Source organism: Calonectris borealis, chromosome 4 (assembly GCF_964195595.1).
Source record: "Calonectris borealis chromosome 4, bCalBor7.hap1.2, whole genome shotgun sequence".
Taxonomy (NCBI): domain Eukaryota; kingdom Metazoa; phylum Chordata; class Aves; order Procellariiformes; family Procellariidae; genus Calonectris; species Calonectris borealis.
This window is the reverse complement of record NC_134315.1, coordinates 85510366-85532052: the sequence shown is the minus strand read 5'-3', so window position 1 is coordinate 85532052 and position 21687 is coordinate 85510366. Positions and strand designations below refer to the sequence as shown.

Here is a 21687-nt window from a genome sequence, read left to right as displayed (position 1 = left end):
CAAACGTCCATACGTCACTGCCCTGGTTCCGGCTGGGACGGAGTTGATTTTCTTCTTCTTAGCTGGTGTGGTGCTGTGTTTTGGATGTAGTATGAGGGTCGTGTTGGTAACACACTGACGGTTTTGTTGTTGCTGAGTGACGTTTGCGCTGGTCGGGGACTTTTCCTCTTCCCATGCCCTGCCGGGGTGCGCGGGGGGCTGGGGGGAGCGTGGCCGGGACGGCTGGCCCAGCTGGTCAATGGGCTGTTCCGTACCATATGACGTCATGCTCAGCACATAAAGCCGGGAGAAGAAGAAGAAAAGGGGACGTTCGGAGTGATGGCGTTTGTCTTCCCAGTTAACCGTTACGCGTGATGGAGCCCCGTTTTCCTGGGGATGGCTGAACACCGGCCTGCCGATGGGAAGCGGTGAATGAATTCCTGGTTTTGCTTTGCTTGCGCACACGGCTTTTGCTTTGCCTATTAAACTCTCTTCATCTCAGCCCACGGGTTTTCTCACTTTTACCCTTCTGATTCTCTCCCCCATCCCACCGTGGGGGGGAGTGAGCGAGCGGCTGGGTGGTGCTTAGTTGCTGGCTGGGGTTAAACCACGACATTCAGATAGCTTGGTCACATGCCACCATCACAGGACATGAGCCTTCTCTCTCGGAAGCTCTAGGGACACCCTGCACTACCATGCAGTCCTGTGCTTCCTTTTAAAACCAACTCCGCTGCCTCCTAATGTATCTCAATGACCAAGGGCTATGCATTTGGAGGTAAGACGGTTTAAAACTTCAAGCTGGTAGGTCCACAAGCCATTTCACCAAAAGACAGATGAAGAGGGAGTTCTCAGAAGTATACAGCTGAAAAACTCCCCTTGATCTACATCAGTTCACTGCCCGTGGGATTTTCAAAGCCTTTTTTCAGAAGTCCCACAAAGTTTCTGCCTCAATAGGTCTTAAACTGCTTTTAAAACTTAGGGCTCTAACACTCGACAAAGAGAAATTTCAATTTGCCCTCTCAACTCATATTCGAAATGAACATAAACTCCTCCACCGGTGCACCACTCCAGAAGCAAGGAGGACCACAGAAAGGATCCTTCTGCAGCCACTGTGAGTCGGTCAACGTGGCAAAGACTGGAACAAAATTGTTTTCTTCCACTAGAACGAGGCAGCAGCCCTCAGCAACGCAGGTAATCTAGTTATACAGCTCTCTTTGGCTAGCAGTACTCCAGATGAGATCAGTCACTGTTCCTCGGATCTGCTTTGTTATGTCCCACACTACAGTACTACAGATTTATGTGCACATCGAGATCCATCCATAAAGAACTGTCACGCCAATATCCTTGCATATTCCGAGTTCAATGCAAATATTGTATTCACCTTCTTGATTTCTTTCTGTAGTGCAATCACAAGACAAATTGTTTAACCACTCGGTATATTTATAAAAGAGAGTGTAAAGTTTCAAACAAGCCTCCTGGTTTGAGGTGCATTGTCTGTGCAAAAAGAGTAACTTTGTGCCCAAGAATGAAAAACAGATGCACAGACTGTTGTCAGCCTGTGCCTGCAATTAATGCAATTTCTGGCACTATATTAACACAGCAAACCAAAAATTTGGCCAGAAGATCTCATTAGGAGAGTGCAAAATCTAGTTCACACTGTTTGTAGAAGGCTTCAATATCATTATTCCAAGGCGTGGCTCAAATAAAGAGCAAAGCCAATAAAGCCCACAGATTAAAAGCTTGGGGTTTGGTTTGTTTTGGGTTTTTTTTATCTTTAAAAATACCTCAACTATCTGAAATATGTTTCTGTAACTCAGGTGAGTTAATTTCCAGTTTCTCTGTAAAATGAATCAAGTCAGCCTACATTTTATGATACAAAAACCAACATATTAAGGAGGTGAAGCACAGAATATCGTTTTCAGGACACGTTTCAGGCAGAAGATCAGCAACATTTTAAACCAAACTCAAAAATTTATTCCAAATGTTGCTTAAAAATAATAGTTGACCAGAACCTTCAACCACGTACACACTAAGTACTAGTACAGTAATCGATAGCCTAGCTAGTTTAAATTTTCCACACATAGATCCACTTCTGGTTTGGACGCCAGAGCATTCAAGTACTTGAAGCTGCAGTGTGAAACGCGTCTAAGCGCAGGCCAGTACCCGGGCCTGGCTGCAGTACTATGACCTGTTCAGTTCTCTGTTCCTGCACTTCTTGTAGCTAAACAAAAAAGGCAGGTTAAAATCCAAAATAGTTGCGTTACTTCCAGATGGCAGATTTGTAAAAATAAATTTGATAGAAGATCTGATTTGTCTTTCAGAAGCATTTCGTTAATTTCTAAGAATGATAAAGGGTCGAATCAAAAACAAACCATCCATTTGCAAATAATAGTCCTGCACCTTGCCTTCATTCTTCTACACTGACAACATACAGCTTTGATGGCCTGATTGAAAAATTAGGCAACTCTCTTCAACTTTTGTTAAAATTTGTCTTTAACCTTTAATGTGGTAAAGCCACTGTGGTTTTCTTTTAACTTTAGGAAAAAAAAAAAAAAATCAACACAGGTCAAAAGTTATGAAAGCTATTCAAAGTCATATGAGGAAATATAACAAATGTTTGAAATTTCAACCAAATGCCAAGTATCCACATGGCTGGGCGCACCATTTTCCTCCTTTGCACAGAAGCTAGTAATGAATGCCTCACGGTGGCTCTTGCAAACAGCATCTTCCAAAAGCCTGCTCGTGTCACCTATGTTGCTTCCTAGATCTAACCCACTTACCGGCATTGGCCCAAATGTGGATACCACCGTATCATCACGGCCCTCTCACATAAAACCATTTAAGCCATGAAAGACCACTCTTCCTTCAGCTGTAGATCTTCGTGGTTATCAATGCAAAACGTGACAGCTAAACGGTGTCGTCTGTCTTGTACCACTTAGACAAGACCCCCTCCTCTCCAAAAACAGTGAGTCAGCATGCAATGCTGCTACTTCTCAGACACGTGGTTAATTTAAGCACGTAATTAACCCTTATGCACTTAATTAAGTCTGTGGGAGTACTTACAAGGCCTCAAGTCTAATGCTATAATGTGGCACACATACGGTATCTCACTTTGTTTCTACAGAGACCATTGTGCTACTGTGGACTGTTTTCTTCTAGAAAAGCCACCCATTACACTAGTTACAGATCTGACAAAAATGCAGCAAGTTACCTCAAATCCCAGTAATTATCCACTTCTTCTCACCACATCCTTAACCTTTCCAGGAAAAAAAAAAAAAGCCTACAGATGTTGGAGTAGTTCTTGGAAATACAATAAAACACCCCTTCCTTGGAACGCACGAGGATAGGTACTGAGGGCACAACACAGCTCCTGCCCAAACCCACACATCGCAGCCCTAAAAAGAGCACAGTGTTCAAACCGGGTAAACACAGCCAACGCCATCTCCGCGAACAACTGCGCGTAGCGGAGGGCTCGCGCTGCTTGCTCCTGACAAACAGCGAAGTGTGACTCACCACGTGCTTCCCTCTAACACACCCCAGCAAAGTCTGGCCAGGCAAGCAACCTGCAGCAGCTTCAGCGCCTCAGCATCGACATGACTTCCAACCACGCTCACCAGAACAAGGACGGGTCTCTCCGGCACGCAGGGTATTGCTGTGGCTCTAGCGCATCTCCACAATGGAGCTGACAGGACAACTTTCACGCGCCAGTCAGCAAGACTCTTGCAAAATAATCAACGTTAATGCCACGTGCAACACTTATGCTCTCTCTTCATTAAGCAGAATTGCCTGATCACTACAATCAAAACAGCCTCTTGAGTTCAGCGAGAGCTAAATCAACCTCTGCTGCTGTGGAAGTTTATCTGTAAACATCCTTTAAATACCTTCAAAACCTGCAGCCTTGAGGTAACAATCAAGCTGTGTTAAGAATTGTTGTACCCTTCTGCAATATTTCCCCTAAGCGAGCGATTAATTTACAACGATGTCAGCTCAGTCAGAGCCTTTTCCTTAATTCCTCTTTCTGGAATCCTCTATTTACATGCCCCATGTTTTGTGAGCGCAGGTGTATAAATAGAATAGCTTCAATTAATGGCAATATTGCCCAAAGCACGTCTCTGATCAGTGGCTGTTGTGCACCTGCAGTAATAAAATACCAGGAGAGATAACGTACTGAATTTTTATCACATGTTGCCATGTTATATATTACGCTGTTTAAAAACATTTCCTTTACTCCTGAGCTCTTTGTAAAGCGGTGTTAACAATTAAGCAAAAATAGCCTGGGGAGCGATATTACAGTTCACACGATTTTGTTATAGTGACTAAGTAGAGAAAAGCAGCTTGATAGCAGCTGGTATTTTTCTTAAATGGCTAACATAATAATTGGACATTTTTTCATGAGCCCTTGCAAGGGGAAGGGAGTTGGGGTGGTTTAAAAACTCTCACCGCATCGTAATGTGATATTATCGTCTAGCCCAGAATGACTCGCAGTTCAATATAGAAGCTAAAATGAAAACGATCCGTGTCCAGGGAAAACAAAATTACGAGGCACATTCGTGGCAAGATGTTCCCAGAAAAACAATGACAAATTTCACTCCTCCTTCTTTGTATATTCAGGGAGACAGCCTGTGCCACTGCACGCAGACATGTAACCTGAAAGAACGTGTCAAGGGGACAACTACACGCTGGCTTTAAAGGCATTTCTTCTAAAATACCGCCCCATTTCTGCCTAGCACTTTTTTTTCGTAACAACACCAAGTACGTGGACTGAATTTAAGGCAATCTGAGTGTGCACTGAAGGCCTTTACTGAAAATAAAGTGCAGAAGGAGAAAAGAAGAACGCTTTAGCATCTGGCCATACATAACAGAACTCCCAAGCTCCACACATCCTGTCAGTTTCTTGGTTCACTTACGAAACCTCAGTGCACCCCTGAGGAACAGTACAGCCGATTTTGTCATGCTTTGGCAACTTTGCTGACTGGGATAGGAGCTTGGGATCACAACAGATCTCGCGCTAGCTCCCCAGAGGCAGGAGAAAATGCTATTGCCAACAGCCTGTGCAGGAAGATACTCGAGAGTAAACTCCCAGCGTCCCATTTTACTCCTTCAGTGCCACAAAATGAGGACCTTCACGTATTGCTTTTCTGCCTGTTTAGCCTGCAAACCAGAGTGTAACATGAAACGCACCGAGCTTCTCTTGCTTTCCTGCAGGTATATGGTGAGCAGGTACGGGTTTTTAGTTCGCCAACGGATGCACAAAGGACATTACATATGCACTGAAGAAAAAATCAAGATGAAATAATCCAAATGAAAGATGCTCTAATGCTCGTAAGATTAGCATGCCATAAACAGCAGCCAAATTGCACAAGAGTCAGTGCCCTCTTCAACTACTACAGTGCCAAATGGAACGTAAGTCCAGTAAGGTCCCTGCATCTCGCATCTTCCTCCATTGTAATGTAATCGGTACACCGAGTGTCACTTCTCAACCTACATCAGCCCTTGAAAGAGCTTTCCCTTCAATGTCTTGGGTCATAAATGCAAAAATACACGAGTTGTTTTACCAGAACAATCTATTTGGACAGCGATTCTTGAACCATGAATGCCACGTATTACAAAGTATGGTAAGCAAAGAGGTATGTTGACGGGCATGTGCTTCTATCCCCATGTGTGGGGACAGATGTGAAAACAAGCCATCGCCATCCATTCCCTTACACTGTTGCCAAAATAGTCAGCAGGAAAAAATGACTAAAAAGAAAGCTGTTACATTTATAGTGTACCTTATGTCCTCTATTAGGGGCTTCAGAAGTGGCAAACCAAAATTTAACAACTAGGAAAGCATGTTAAAATGAGCACCTAAGTCAAAAAGAACAATGAATACTGGCAGCAATGAAAGCAAATGCTGCAGGAAACAGCAGATGAAATAGGAAGAGATTACAAAAACAAATTGGTAGCGAGTAAACCACATAATCCAGGTGTCAAGTCAAAGCAAATGCATTCATCCCCAACTCGATGACTCGGGCAACAATGACCAAAGACACTCAAGAAAGCCTTTCTCAGAAGCAACTTTCTATACTACTTGCAGAGCTCAATGGCAACTGGGGGGGGGCGAGAAGGAGGGAAAAAAAAAAACACACGCCAAAAAAAACCCACTTGCAAACTAGTAGCCTGCTTTATTAACACTGATTTGGGTGGGACTGGAGCTACCAATGGAAATCTCCTGGTATGTCTAATGGTGGTATAGAAATAGCGCTAAAAATAAATTACAACCTTGCATTCATCAGAAAACGGAAAACTCCAGTTCAAGGTTTCACGAGGTACATGTGATGCGTAATACTTCGTCACAACAAACGGCAGACCTGTTCGTCCCTTGGTTCAATTCACTCTGGATATGATGCAAGGCCACATAATGGTTCGGACAGCTTCATCAAAAACACGGATCAGCCCAACATGCTAAGAAGGATCACAAAATACAGTATCAAATACGTCCAACCTAGCTCTTCATGTTCACCCCTCTTGCCCTTATCGTTACCGGGTTTCTCTTCTTATTTTCTGGGCCAGTGTGCACATGACTATTTTTTACTTACTTCCAGACTTGATACAATCTTTTCGTATACATCTACTGCAACAACTCTAAGTTAGCTACTACAGTTAACCTTCCCTTCGTACAACAGACTTAATGCTGTTCTGCACACACTCTTTAGGTAGAACTACACTCTAGAGGCTTTAAGGTTAACTTCGACACAGGACAGTAAAACTAACTCACTTTACCAACGAAGGCTGTAACTTGTTATTATTGTTATTATCATTATTTTCAATTAACAACCTAGAAATTACTCCTTTTAAGGGCATGTAATACATGGCCCATCATGTTACTCCGTAACACAGAAAATCATCACCTTAAGAGCACCAACACTCTCCCAAATGATGTCTTTTTACTCCTATCATTTGTACGGCAACATCACATCATTCATGGATTTCAGTCAGTGCCTGGAAGACATATTAAGGAACGTAAATATAAAAATAATATCTGTACCTCACACGATACAGTTGACTGCACCATCCTAGTGCAGATCTAGTGACAACTCGGTCCTCAGGCAAGGGCTAATGGATACGTATGGCAATTAAAGTTACCTTCAACATTTCTAGCCTTCTCCTTTTCTTTTAGGACTTCAGAAGTTATTTCTGCTGCTGTCCGCAACTGGGCATTTTTCAGCACTGAATTTCACCAGTCACTGTAGTACCAATCCATGCAGACTCGTTAAATTCCTCACAAGTATTTTAACCTTCACAGGAATTAACAGATGTACATAACATTGATCTGAGGAAGGAGGACTGAGCCACTATGCTGTTTATCTTTTGCCAAGATGAAAGATTCTTATACCTTGGGGTTTTTAAGCTGGTTTAATGCATACCAAGGTAGTCGCTTCCTTTACTAACCCCAGGGAGGATTATTGTCAAAGACATGCAGAAAGTTTAAGCGCGTTGTGTCAGACCGTTTCTCTTCTTTCCCTCTCAGCAATATGTTTTAAGAGTAGCAAGAGATTAAGGAAATACAACTTGTCCTTTGCCAAAACCACGTTATCACGATTTTCCAGGTGTTTTAGTATTTATTCGGTGACCAATTAAACACGGTCCTATGTAAACACTCGCTACTCTGCAATTCTCTGCCTCTCCCTTAAAGCTTATCTAAAAAACGCAGTATTTGCTATTCCCCCATGGAGGCAGGATAGGAACCGCTTTTAATGATCAATGTGTAAGTTCCATCACTTCGTTACTGACTACGCTTGAACTCCGGGGATTACACGGATTGGACCTGGTGATACTGCTTCGTGACATTTGTCACTTGTTTCCAGCACATTTTTCAATACCATTGCTCATATTCACTGCCAGAAAAAGAACACATCTTTCCCATTGTATTCTGTAGTGAAACATACATGAAAAAACATCACCTGACACCTGAAAATTACTAGTTTACTTTGTTATTCAAGGTGTACTCTTCTGTAGGCTTACTATGTTTTTCCACACACCAATAAAACATTCTTTTCATCTTTGCCTTTGGCTACTCTCTTCTAGTCGGATCAGCCTTCCCCTGCCATACCGACTACTACAATTAAAGCTTCCGCTCACCAGCTTCACGTGTCCAAATTCAGATGATTCTCCCTATACTGAAAAAGCCCTCCGATAACAAATGAGCCAGTTTTGCAGCCATTTCAAGCCACAGCACTGCAAGAGGCTTCAACCAAGTCCAGGGTGGTCTTCTCTAGCTGCTACTTGTACTACTGACAATTCGCTGGATCCCAAAGTGAAAAAGCAGTGTGCTTCCAAATATTCCCTAGGCTTCTGTAACTCCTCCTCACTTTCGAGCACATTCCAAAGGTAGGTTATCGCAGGTAACTGGAGCAGTAGATTTCTCTTGGGCAAAAAGGCCGATTACAAAGCAAATTTTTCTTACGCCTGCTAGAGAGTAAAGACGGGTAAATGCTTAAGTACTCATTTCTAAGTCTGATGTTACAGTACAAATTAACTGTACTTGTAAAAACACTCAAAAGCCTTCTCATGGCATTTAATATGAAGATATACACCCAGGAAGCTCCTGAAATACTTGACTACGTGGCATAAAATATAAGCTTGCTGCACTGTGAATATACATGGATAATCTATTTTAGCCAACATTGCCACAACAATACTCCTGCTGTTTAAAAGGAAATATTTCATTATTAATACCAGTGCGTCAACTGTTAGCTCCCAGAGCACTGCGAAAGACAGCCAGCACCCCATATGGTCCATTCATATTGTAGTTTTTGAGACTCAAATCTAGATTTCAGGTCAGGGTAGGAGGGGAGAAAGAAAAAAAAAAAAGAAGGGAGCTACTCCAGCTAGTCACTGACTAGGTCCCTCAGGCAAACATTTCCAACGCAGCCGTTTCAATCACAGCAGAAGAGGAGCAACATTAGAGAATTACAAGTCGTTTGCAAAATTCACATGACTTCTCGTGCACAGTAAACAGCGCTTAGCGATACGTACACAGACTGACATCTCTGTCGGTGAGTAGCATTCTTAAATGGGAATAGATGGCCTTTCCCAACAATAAAAGATGAGATCCACGAATAGGCTTTCATGGAAGTCAGCCACAATAAGACTGTCTCACTCTGACTTTTGCATAGGACCTTCCTTAGTCATTACACGTAGCTCATGAGATCATCAAGCACTTGCAAAGAAAAATCATCAAGAGCGAAGCGAGAGGAAGAAAAATATTTCAAGATACCGACATACAACAGAAATCAGAGCATGCAAACACTGAGCTACAGAAAAGACTTCTTGCTAGTGTCCCTGATTCCACATCACAGTGGAAAGCATACTGAAATTCGGGTGTGACCGGTAGGTAACAGCGATGCGAAAAGCAAGTTGGCATGACAAGAGAGCGTACGTGTTTGCAAGCGGAGCAAGGGGGAACAAAGCATGGTGTGCCAGGACGATGCTGCACATAAAGCCATCCAGTAACAAGCATGAAGTCAGGCCACCTGTCCAATCACACCAAATCAACTCCCAACCTCTTGACAAAAACCAGCATCCTTGCAAATCTAACCTGCGATATCTCTGCCGTCTCGTTTGGACCTTCTCACCTTGACATGTAAATAACTCCACATACAGTCCTTATGTCCTTCAGGGTTCCCCAAGGGCTGCCAATCCTGTCACTAAGCACACTAAGCATTAAGAAGCTCCTGAAGTTTATGGACTTCCAGACCCGGGAGCACCGTCTTCTAAGCTACAGCCAAAAGCTGTTCAGCTCATTTCCTGAAGTCCAACGTATACCCCAAGGAAGTACTCGTACAGAACTGATAGCATCCCGATAATTCCTTAGCAGTCCTCAGATACTGGCCAAGCACTAGAACTGTGACCTAAGGAGATGCAGAAATCACTGGGCCTGTGAGCTTACAGATTGGAGGGAGGAAGATAGTGGGCCTGTGAGCTTACAGATTGGAGGCAGGAAGATAGAAAGGCATCTAAGTTCAACTACCTCTCGTACGTTGCTCTGCACTGAGAAGCATCAAAGAAAAATTAAAACCAATGTACACACATATTGTTTGTATTAAAAATTCTCTTCATCTCCTCAGGTGATTATTTAACAGATGAGCGCTATCCGTAAAAGCTGCCTCTAGGAAGATGCTTAGCAAGAAGCCTGAAGATGGCTGCCTCTTGCTCCGTAACATACAAGGCTCCTACTAATAAACCACTCTCACCAAATATCAAAAAGAAAAAATTAAATATAAAGAGAGGCCTCTTCTAGGCTAAGTAGTGCTAGAAGTTTCCGACTAACAAGTACTTCCTCAGGTTTTGAAAACCTACACAAGCAAAAGTGAAGCATGTGACAAGTGCTTTTAGATATCCTAGTATTTTAAAACCAGGATTGAGCAGACATAGCAATAAAGGTGACAAAAAGCAAGCATTTGCAGCCGAGTGCCACACCGAGAAGCAAGTAAAGATGTCTAGCTAAGAGTCAGACTGATACAGACTCAGGTAAAGAATTTGTGAACAAGCGCACAAATACGATCTATTTGAAAAGAGCCAATGCAGATTCTCCGAGGGGCATGGGAATGTGCGAGGAGGAAGAATCCAGCTGTAACAAAACACCCTGCTGCCAAGCCCGCTCCCACGACTGCCGATGGCTGCTACCACGGTTCAGCATGAGACGATAGGTGTGCTAGCACTCAAACAGCAGCAAATGCCCTGCAAGAGCATTACAGACCATCTCTGTACAGCGCAGTTTAAAAAGCAGCAGTAAATCTAGCCACTGAAGCACGAGAGGAAAATTCTCCTCACGCTGTTCAGTGTGGAAAACCACACAAAACTTAAGATAAATAAAGCTCCGCAATCACCTACTACCAGCTCTCGTCTACTACGGTTCAATAGTTTCACACACATAGCCTAGCTGCGCTTTTCCTGTTTGTTTTTATTCTTAACAGCTTTAACAGCAAGTTTTGGGTTTCTTTTTAAAATCGTTCATCATAGCATCCTCGTTCTTTTCCTAAGCTTAAAGGTAAGAATCCACATGCTGGTGCTAAACCTGATGCTTGCTTAAGAGAAGCTTGCACACAGGTAAATCTTGGATACGCAGACAATTATCATCATTTGCCTTTTAGAAACTAACATACTGAATTCTGTGACAATTCAGGTACTTCAGTTGGAGCGTAGAGAACGATACTACGTGAAAAAAGGGTGTATTTGTGGGGCACGGTGTGTCTCAAGTTCCTACAGAGACTAATACAAATTTTCTAATGGACTAATACTCCATTCGCACGTTACTGAATAATTTGGTACACGCATCTTCCACACGCAAGCCAGTCACGCCGTTCCCACCAACTCTGCAATCCTCTACAGGGGTGTAAGCCAGAGATAAATTTGGCCTTGTTAGCGTGCCATTCACACATATACAGTTTAAGGAACACACCGGAAAGTCTCGGGGCACAATCAGATCCTAGAAGATGAACTAGACATGCACGTTGCTAACGTTCCCGAAAGCATGCATAGCTACATTAAGACATATTTTCTATGTCTGGAAGACACACACAAGCACGATGCAGTTCCTCTTCCAGTAGGCAGCACTAAGCAACAGACTGAGTTCTCAGGTGAGGAAGCACCCTTCAGCCCGAGCGCTACATCTGTTCGGTAGCAACCGAGTGACACTGGCCACCGTACCTTTAGAAGGATGTGCCCCGAGTGGGTGCCAGCTCCCGCACAAGAAGAATGCAAACATACCATCAATCTTTACCTCTCAACGTGAAACGCTGAGGTCCTTGCTATCCTTAAGCAGATTTGCACTCCAAAGAAATTCGGGCCAAGACAGCCAGACGTTGAAACATTAAGCAAGTAGCCCTGGCAGACCTTCAGCTTCTGTACGTGTATTTGTGAAAGCCACTTCCTTACCACAACAGAGCTCCTGACAAGGAGCTTTTTTACTACTTGCCATCCACTGCGTTGGAGGTGGCCAGGCAAAAAATTCTGTCTAGTCCTTAACGCGGGCCTGCGGTTCTCACTTTGCTGGAGAGAAATATTTCAGCTCAGAACTACTGTTTTGCAAAAGATTGGTATCCTTGATATACTTCAGAGGAGGAAAGCTGCTTTGTTTTTCACTTAATATAGAACACCCGAATTTCAGCGCTTTGAAGATGCGTGTTCACACGGCACATCAGCGGGTAGAAGCTGGAAGAAGGTGCAGACGTTTGAGCATCCCTGCCTGAGGCAAAGTTATACCAAAAGGAAACAGATATCAAATTCTTTTTAAGCCATTTCTCTTTTCTAGGTATTTAGGTCATCTTAGCTAGAGATTGCACTTTTTTACTATCTCTCTTGTCCAAAAGAAATCTGAACCAGCAGATTATGAACTGCAGGAATCCACAGGCAAATCCATTTCCCCACCTCCGGTTTCATTTGCTTGAAGGTTACTAGCAAAATAACAAACCATCCCTCTAGAAAGGAAATACTTTTCAGCACCTACTTAAACACATTTCATTTATTTATTCCAAGTTTTTTCCCCAAACTGTCCACAATTTGTGAAGAAAAAAAAAGTAGAAAGACGAGAACCAATTTATTCTTAAGCAAACAATGTTGATTATTGCGACACACTTCCAGGTGAAAAAACATTTCTGCTAGTGTAACAAATTCACTGCCCGGAGTAGAAAGCTACCCAAACACACCTGGACGTCTTCAAAAAAACATTTAATATTGTATTAAGAACATGAAGGACGTAACCCTTGGAATTATCAAAAACTGCTCAGGTTTGTGTGCTACTTGGGGGACAACTTTCACACACGGTGAATTGAATGGTCCCCAGATATAATATATATCGCTCAAAATTTGTATTAGGTATTTGTTCAGCTTCTTCGCTTTTTCAGAAGCCTGCGTCATAGCCTGTATAGTCAAGGCTGGAAATCCTTACTTATTCTTTCCACGTCATATATTGATTTGCTGGAAAGCACATACATACACTTATTTCTGTAAAAAGTCGGTCGGAAATCTTGTGACCTATCAACTTGTTCCTCACTGTACCACTTAAAAATAAATTTAAAAAAAAAAAAACAGAAAAAACCAAACCACAAAATGAAAATCTTTTTGCAGTACCATCTTAAAATTCTGCCCAGCGATGGACAGAAAGATGGAGAAATCTATTTCCTCCAATTTTCCCAATTCTGGACTAGACAATTTAAAACAGACAACATATTGTCCTTGCCTGCAGCCATTGAGGCTTCTCTCCTTCCTTCAGAAGGGACACAGTCCAGGACTGTCATCACCTAGCGCCGATGCTGCCAACAAGTACAATTCTAAAACTTAACCAACTAATTCATCTCCTAGCATTTTCCGCAAAATATCGCTTTATGGGTAAGAAGCGATTCTCAAGCCCACCCCTGTCTATGGCTGGATCTCAGAAATTTCAAAACATGCCAGAAGCGGAAAGAACTACCAGATCTCTGTATCGTCAGCTAACGACTGTCAGAGAGTCCGTCTTCCAGCAAGAGTGGGAGTTGCATTTGTCTCCTTACTTCACTAGTCTGAGAAAGCGCCACTTCACACTGAATTGTTGAGAAAGATGTGCTGCTATTTTAACAGTAGAACAAGCAATAAAAATTCAGAGAGGGGAAAAACCCAGTCTCAAACCTGCTATTAGGTTTAGGGTCAGGAATGGGTCATCCTCCGCTTCCCACTAAGGTACTGATTTAAAAGACTCCAAGGGAGGATGTGGAGAAGGAGGAGAGAAACACAGAGAGGACAAGAAGATGTCCAAAAAAGCTATTTTGCTGGGGCAGAAGGGCCACCATGAAACATTCTTAAGGCTGTTCCAGTTTGCTCTGTTTACCCAATCTTGAATTACCGAGACATGAGCAAGCTTCAAAAAATTCAGTTCAGAGAAGCCTTCCAACACTGATATCAATCTAAAAGTTATCTATACATTATGGGCTTATAAAAAGGGGGAAGAAGAGAAAAGCTCTAAGATAATCCTGCCGTGGATTTTTTGCACATTCTCCAATTCTTACTCATTCTGGTTGAGCCAAAAAGCAGCCTGTCAGCCACATGACTCAAGCTGTTTGGCCTCTAGTCCCAGCAAGCGCTAAGAGCGCAGAGGCACGTTGATATGAAATATAATTAACTATACTTTTTCCATAACATCACAGAAAAAAAATTCTATCGGAGCTTAGTAATAGCTCTGGGGGAGATTTGGCGGGGGACAAAACCAGGAGTGGCTCTATTGCATCCGCAGGGACTTGGCTCTTCAAAGCCTCGGAGCAAGTTAGCTGGTTAATTCACTGGAAACCGGGCACCCCGCTGCCTTCAGCGCCTTTCAGCATTTCAGCCTCGGAGCGAGTAGGTTCACTCCGTATTTTTAATGCTACCTAAAAAGCCACAAGAGTTTAAAACAGCTATCCCTCCATCCATCCTTGGCTGTAAGACACTGGCCCACCCAGCAAACTGAGAGCATCACACACTCCCCACATCCTTCCACAGAAGCAGTTTGACGCACTTGCTAGTACAGACTGTACCTTTCCCCCTTCTGCACTCAGTGAAGGTATAGTCCATGCCAAAGTTGAAATTAATTTATGAGCTCAAATGGGAAAGGTGCGGTCTAAAATCATGCCACTTTCCTCCAAGATCCTCAGGTGTGTTAAGAGAAGGTCACTTCCTACACTCCTTCAAGAATAAACAGATTCATCCCTTCCCGCATCCTCCCTCTGAAGGAGTATCCACGTAATACTCAACTACAACTTGATTCATACCAAGAAAGTACTCCCAAAGAAACTTCAATCCATAGGTTATCATTTAACTCTTGAGAGTCTTCCCTGCAGTCACAGCAGAGTCCGTGAGGCTTGCACTGGGTACCGAGCCACTCTAGCACAAGAACCAGAGAGAAGATTTGAAGGAAGAATTAAACTGCAATGTCAAACCCTTGATACTGAATGAAGGCCTGCTTTCGGCAGATTTCTTTTTTTCTTTCTGTACACAAGAAAAGCCTTTAGACCATATGCACACACATGTGAAAACCCTTAACCAATGCTTTTGTTTTAAAGATGTTGCACTATGCACATATAATTGCTTTGGGATTTGGCATTTCCTGCATCTCCAATCGCTGAAATACATTAGAAGAATTAAGGTACCATTAAGTGCAGAGTCCTGAAGTTTAATTCTTTCCATTATATTTCAGTGGGATCACCTGCAATGCCGAAATCCAAAGCAACACTTAAAATAAGAAAAGCAACGTTCCCTCCCTCACTTGTAATGTTTGGTTTTAGTGGCTCGCTTAAGAACGTGTTAAAGAAAGAGAGGACAGCCAAAGACCTGCCACTGACGCATGTACCAAAATACCCGTTTTCCATACGGTTTGTAAAAGGAATACATTTTAATTAGACCTGGTTGCTTTTCCAAGAGAAACGTTTGTATGCATAACAACACGTCCAGTAGACAGAGGTGTTTCTGAGCCCAAAGCTCCTGAGTAAAGGATCAGAGGAGGAGTAGCATAAAAGGATCAGGTGCCAAAGAGAGACAGGTTAAAGTTAACTGCGTTGGGTAGGACACGCACGGAACATTCGGAAGCAAACTGCTCTGCAGCTGTCTCAAGCCTAGAGTTTGCAGACATGAAATGAGCTCCCCCTTCTGCTTCATTTTCTGCTTTCTCTGATAAAGGAGCAGTCTGTACGGTACCTCCCGAATCACATTACGCAAAAGATAGAAGATGGTAACATCTGTCCAATGGCTTAACACCTGCTCCCAGGATGGCTGGCACCAGGGTTTCATTCCCTCCTCTGGCTGATGAAACTTAAATCCAGGTTTTCTACCGCCCAGCAGCAAAGCCCAGCTTTGCCATTTGCTGTTTTGGTCCCACCCGCACTTGCGCAGGCTAAATATTTCTGGGTTCCTGTCCTTACCCCAAAGGCCAGCGCTGGTGTATTAAGCCACAGAAAAGCAGCCCTGGGAATGATGCTGGAATCCAGGACACCGTCCCCTTCTCAGGCACGCATCCTGACTGATGGACTAACTTAACACCCTCCTACTCATCCTCGGCGGGAAAAAAAAAAAAAAAAAAAAAAGGGTATTTTACACGTGAAATGGACCCATTTCAGAGGACAAAGATCCAGCACTCCATTACAGAGCAGCTTGTAGCTGGACGTTATTCTTGCGTTTCCCAGGACACAGCTGTAAATGTCCCTGCACAGAGGTAGCTACGCAACATTTTTAACACCTGCCCGAGTGATACAGCCCTGGTAGTCTGAAAGGAAGCAGCAGCCGTTCCTCCAGAGGAAAAGCCTTAACAAGGACCGTTCCAGTTCTTCCGTTTGCGTTTTTTTTTCCCTTGTCATAGTCTACTCATACCACTAAGCAGTCAGATGAGATCCCAAGGGCTGTGAATCTTAAGGAGAGGGAGGCCTCTCCTGGTTACATCAGGTAAGGCACCAAAACCCTGAAGCAGTGAGAGATAGAAGATCCCTATCTTAAACATCCTCCCCGTTTCAGCCGCTGCTCCTTTGACTGCAGGCTTTAGCAATTCCCTGCAGAGGGGGCAGAGACGCCTCATAGCTACAGAAACCGTGCCAGTGACCGGGGCAGTACCGAAGACACCTGTTCAACGTGGACACCAGTAGAGCAGGAGTTGAGATGGAAGTGATTTACAGTTTTATCAGTGTTGCTCAGTACTAAATCTTACAGGTAGCGAATACTCATATGCCATGCAGAAGTCGCGTCAAACCCATGTCAGAATAGTTCCCTGGTAAGCAGAGGTCACGACAATCCCACAGTAAAACGCAGGTATGGGTGCCGTGTAGGTGACAGGAAGTCCACGCAGCCTGGATTCGGGCTTAGAAATACAGAAGCAGTTACAAACTGCTGCTGCCTCAGATTGTTCAATCAGAAGAGGAGTTTAAAGCATCATAAGGCAATACTGTATTTCCAGCTGAGACAACTGACAGGATGTTGTTTCCTATCCTGATGTCAGCCAGAGTTTTTTTCATTCTGTGCATGCTCAGCTGAAAAAACAGAGCTCTTCTTAAATATCAATGCTATGCAAGTTAGAGGACGCTTTTGAGGAACATGAGATTTTATCCAGCTCTGTCACTTTGGACAACAGAAAGAATAAACAATCTTGCACTTATTTAGAGATGACCTAATAGGAAAAAAAAAGAAAAATTCCTTTATTTCCAATTTGCCTCTGTTAAAGAAAATAAAACACAACCCTGGGCTCAAGCCGCTTCATTTCAGACTCGAAAGAAATACACATACACATACATCCCGGTCGCAAAGAACAGATGGCGTGTTGTGCTTCCCTCTGCCTCTCAAAGTCTGCGGTTCACTGTTTTTTATTATCCCATTTCTTTGTTCTTACCAGAAAAAGCCTAAACCCAACACTCTCAGGGCACCACTTCTTTGTGGAAAAGCACACAGTATTTAAACGAACTAGTCTTACTTCTATTTGCTTTCCCCTATCAATTTGCACTTGACTTCAGATGTGACGCGAAGACCAGGAAAGTTTAAGACTGCTTCACAAAGAGTCCAAAAGAGGAAATAAATGCACTGCCTCCAGCCCACCCAAATCCATTTTCTGCAGCATGTACTCAGCTTACGTTTACCATTTGTAAATGAAGTCCTACCAACCCTACCAAGTACATGCCTTAACTGAAAATGCTATTTAACTAAACAAGAGGCATTCCGAAGGCAGAGGTAAGGATTCAGAGGAAAACCACGCTACCATTCTAGACATTTGAAAGAAAATATTGGCCCTTCTGATAAGCAGCAGCTTTGCAATATGGTGTAATACGTAGCTACTCTGAAGCTAGGTTTTCAAGTATTAGTCAAAATAAGCCTTCCTACACATGAAGACGACGACTTAGTTCTCGAGCAAACCCTGACCATTACATTTAAGCAACAAGTACAAAAACAGCAAAGCATGCTAAGAATGACCACCATCTTTGTGCTCATCTTTACGATCGCTCTAAATAATCTACTGAATTCTGTCTCGCTGATTTGTTGCTACTCCACAGGAACTATGCTTGCAAGTATTTCGTCGCAGCTAAGAGGACACTTACCAGTTACTAATCTTTGCGTAAGGCTTTACATTTCCAATAAATGACAGGTTTATGTGATTGTTCTGTGATACAGTTGCAGCAGTAGAAGGCGTGGCACTAAAAGCTTGCCAACTAACACAGCTTGTGTAAATTAAGTGTTTCTGACCACTGACAAACGAACCCTAAAAATAAAATGGGAATTATGGAAGCCTACAGCAAACACAGCAGCTAGGCATAATACCCAGTGGTACACCAGGGAGATGAACTTCAGCAGAAGCAACATATATTACGTTGGCTTATTTTAGTACTTTGTAGCAACTGGAGCTTGAAGTTGTTGTTGTGCGATACCAATGGTGTACGCAATTCCTTAGGGCTCAGTGTGTCTATACCGGTAAGGCACACGGGAAGCACTCTGGCTGTAGGAACCCCACTGCTATGAGTATCGGCCACTTGCAAATATTTACAAAACCATTAAACACGAGTTTGTTTCCCAAAGGGAACACAAAAAGTCACTTACCAGCTAACTCGTCTGTGTTTTAATCCAAATAACCCCTCACTGTATGAGCATTCCGAGCCATATATCCCAGCTTTGACTTAAAAGACTTACATTGTTTTTCTTTGATGGAGGAGATTATTGTAGATGGGAAATAGCCTTGTCAACCCCTCGGTATGGGACAACAGTGTCATAGCAATAGGTGGGGGATGGAGAGGAGCATCAAAGCAGAAATCCTGAAGGCACCTGCCCAGGGAGTTCGCTCTCGTATGCAAAAATAATCTGGGCAATCAGAATTAACAGCGACAGTTTCTGAGACCTGTGCAGCCAAGTCCAACTCGAAGAAATTTTTTTTCTGCCCAGAGAAAACCACAGATACATTTTTGCAAGCAGACAATTCAGAAGCCCTGACAGCAGCAACTCCTGACACAGACGTTTGGATAATCTACTCAACCAACGGCGGTTAAAATAGGCCCCTTAACCCTGTGAGTCAACCCTGACACCTCCACCTACAAACTAATGGGAAACTAAACAAAGAATAACCAAACAAAAAAGGACAGTAGGACAGCATACCCACTCAAGACATCAAGGAGATGGACAACTGCAGTGAGAGCTCTGGCTTTATTTCGTTTTCAGTCATCTCCACACACGGAATCACTAGAAGAGTAATTAATAATGATCAGTGGTTTAGGAACATACTTTACAAGAACACTACAAGACCAACCGATCACCCATTTGAGTTCGGTTGCTACTCTCCTGATGTCATCAGCACTGTCAACATCAGCTTCATCTGGCTGCAGAGTACGTCTGGGCATGAGCCACAGAACGTTACAAGGCTAAATATGTATGGAAAAAAAAAAAACAATCCTTTTTGTCTTCATTCAAATAATTAAGCCTTTGGTTTTGCAAAATTAACTTCTCTATATAGTGACATGAACAATTAATTCTTTAAATTAAAAAAAAGTCACCTTATGCCCGAAATAGAAGTTTGATACAGGATCGTACATGACGTATGGCAATAGCTTAACGATACAGCACACATGTTCTCAGCCCACCAAGGCTGCTGAAGGCATTTGATACATGCTGCTAAATGATTAAATTATAATTTCAGTACACTACGAAAAGGGAAAGGCACCATAGGAGAGTAAGAGTGCTCAGTGGCTCTACTATTCACCAACCATGTTGACAAAATAAGAATTCTAATAACGTTATTTAGCTTCCTGTAGCAAGGCACCAAAAAAAAGTTCACTATTTACGGGGGTTGTTCATTTATTTTTCTCAAGAGGCAATGAAAAGAAGAAACCGGAAAAGTAAACAGCTTAATGTTTTGAGATTTGCAGGCTGGTTAAACAGAGTGGAGAAGACGCAAAACTAAAAAGGTAGGGGGAACCAGCCACAAGATACGATAAAGCTTTCCTGTAAAGCACTGAATTCTCAGCGCAATGTGAGTTTTTGTGGAAAGGGCATGCTGTAGCTATACATGCTGTAACAAGTATGAGACAGCAGAAGTCAAAACAAAACAAAACAAAACAAAAGCCTAAAAAAAAAAAAATTGGTTATGCACTGCTTGAACTTTCTTTGTCAGAGACTTTTGGAGAGTAAATCATCTGTCCCCTCAAAGACTTTTGGAAATGGAAATAAAATAGTCCACATAAAAAAGCGGACACTTTGTAACAATATCCCAAGAGACCCTCATCCAGTCTGAACCATTTAAATCTCTTCCCCTGGGCTAGATCCCATAGACCTTTGTGTGATTTGCTTCAGCTACCCTATGTAAAGAGAGCACCCCCACAGCAATCCCAGTCTCCTTGACCCAGGGAAACTTACAAGGAACCAAGATGAGCTTACCCATAGCTATTGACAGGAAAGGAACTCTAGACTACATTACTCAATAAATGCGGTCCTCGAAGCCTTACAACTGATCAGCAGAGCAAGGATATTTTCCCGTCTCATATGCCACCCCTCTTCTATCAGTATGTTCCCTGTCTTGTAACCATCGATCCCACAGGTCTGAAATGACAAAACACGCATTTCCTGCCTACAACTTTGAAAGGATGATCCAGGTATTAAGGTGCATTGTTTTGTAACCAAGTAGCAGTGTTTAGGTGTCTCAAACACATTTAAGAAACATCATCGCCTCATCTCTCTTACACTGGTATTTGAGCCTAGGGGAAGGGTGACAAGAAAGCACAGGACACACACACACCCCCCCCCAAGCCATGAAGACGCCCCGACAGCCAGGACTCAGCTTTTGGGGGCAGGGAGTGGTGTGACAACGCCTGTTTGACCGGCTGAAGGAAATCCGTGGCGGCTGCAGGGTCGTGGTGCAGACATGATCCCCGTCCCAGCCAGCTGCAGGGCAGGTGCCTGGCGCGGCGCGCCCCCGGCAGGCAGGCACTTACTTCTCGGGGGCCGCCGCCGCCAGCCCCGCGGCCGCCGCCGCCCGGGCCTCGAACTCCTCCCGGCGCAGCACGTCCCCGGAGCCGCGGAAGCCCAGCTCCACCAGCTGCCGCCCCACCGCCTCGCTCTGCGGGAAGGAAAAGAGGGGCAGGCAGCGCGGTTAGCGCCCGCACGCCGCGGACGCGGCGCCGGCAGCCGCCGCGGGCGGAGGGCGCCACCTGGCGGCGCGGCGGGCCGGCGCGGCGCCCCCGCGGCTGCCCGGTGCGGCGGGCGGTGCCGGTTCGCCCCCGGCGGGCCCCGGCCCGGCCCCCTCCCCCCCCGCGGCTACCCGCCCCTCCGCAGGGGCCCGGCGCCGACACGCCGCCACCTGCGCGGGTGCTCCCGGCTGCGGCGGCAGACAGGCCGGGCGGCGCCAGCGGGACCCTCCGGGGCTCCGCGACCGGAGAGGTAACGCAGGAAAGGGGAGGCCGTCTGCCTAACACCTGCCTGCGACCAGCTGTGCTGGGCAGCCGGGCGCTGCTCACCAGGCGGGGCCGCACACGCCCGCGAGCTCTGCCTTCCTAAGGTCTAACAGACTCACAGGTACGGCCACCACGACGGGGCTCCTCACCCGCGGGGCTGGGGGACTCGGGCGGTGAGCGCTACCACCGCCTCCGCGTCCCCGCGGCGCCCCAGCCAGCAGCCAAGCTTGGCAGCTGAAGCCCTGCAGTTTCTTGCCCACCTGCCTCTGCCTGCACCGCACCTGGGCCGCCGGAAAGGACTCCTCTTGTTATGCTC

General features: G+C 44.4%; 1 protein-coding gene across 1 annotated transcript in view; it reads right to left on the bottom strand.

Annotated features, from left to right (window-relative positions):
* CFAP299 (cilia and flagella associated protein 299) overlaps positions 1-21687 on the bottom strand; it is a 216804-nt gene that overhangs the window by 193755 nt on the left and 1362 nt on the right. The window contains exon 2 of the mRNA XM_075150471.1: positions 20913-21037. Within this exon, the coding sequence (XP_075006572.1) occupies positions 20913-21037 (125 nt within the window). The remainder of the gene's footprint in view (positions 1-20912; positions 21038-21687) is intronic.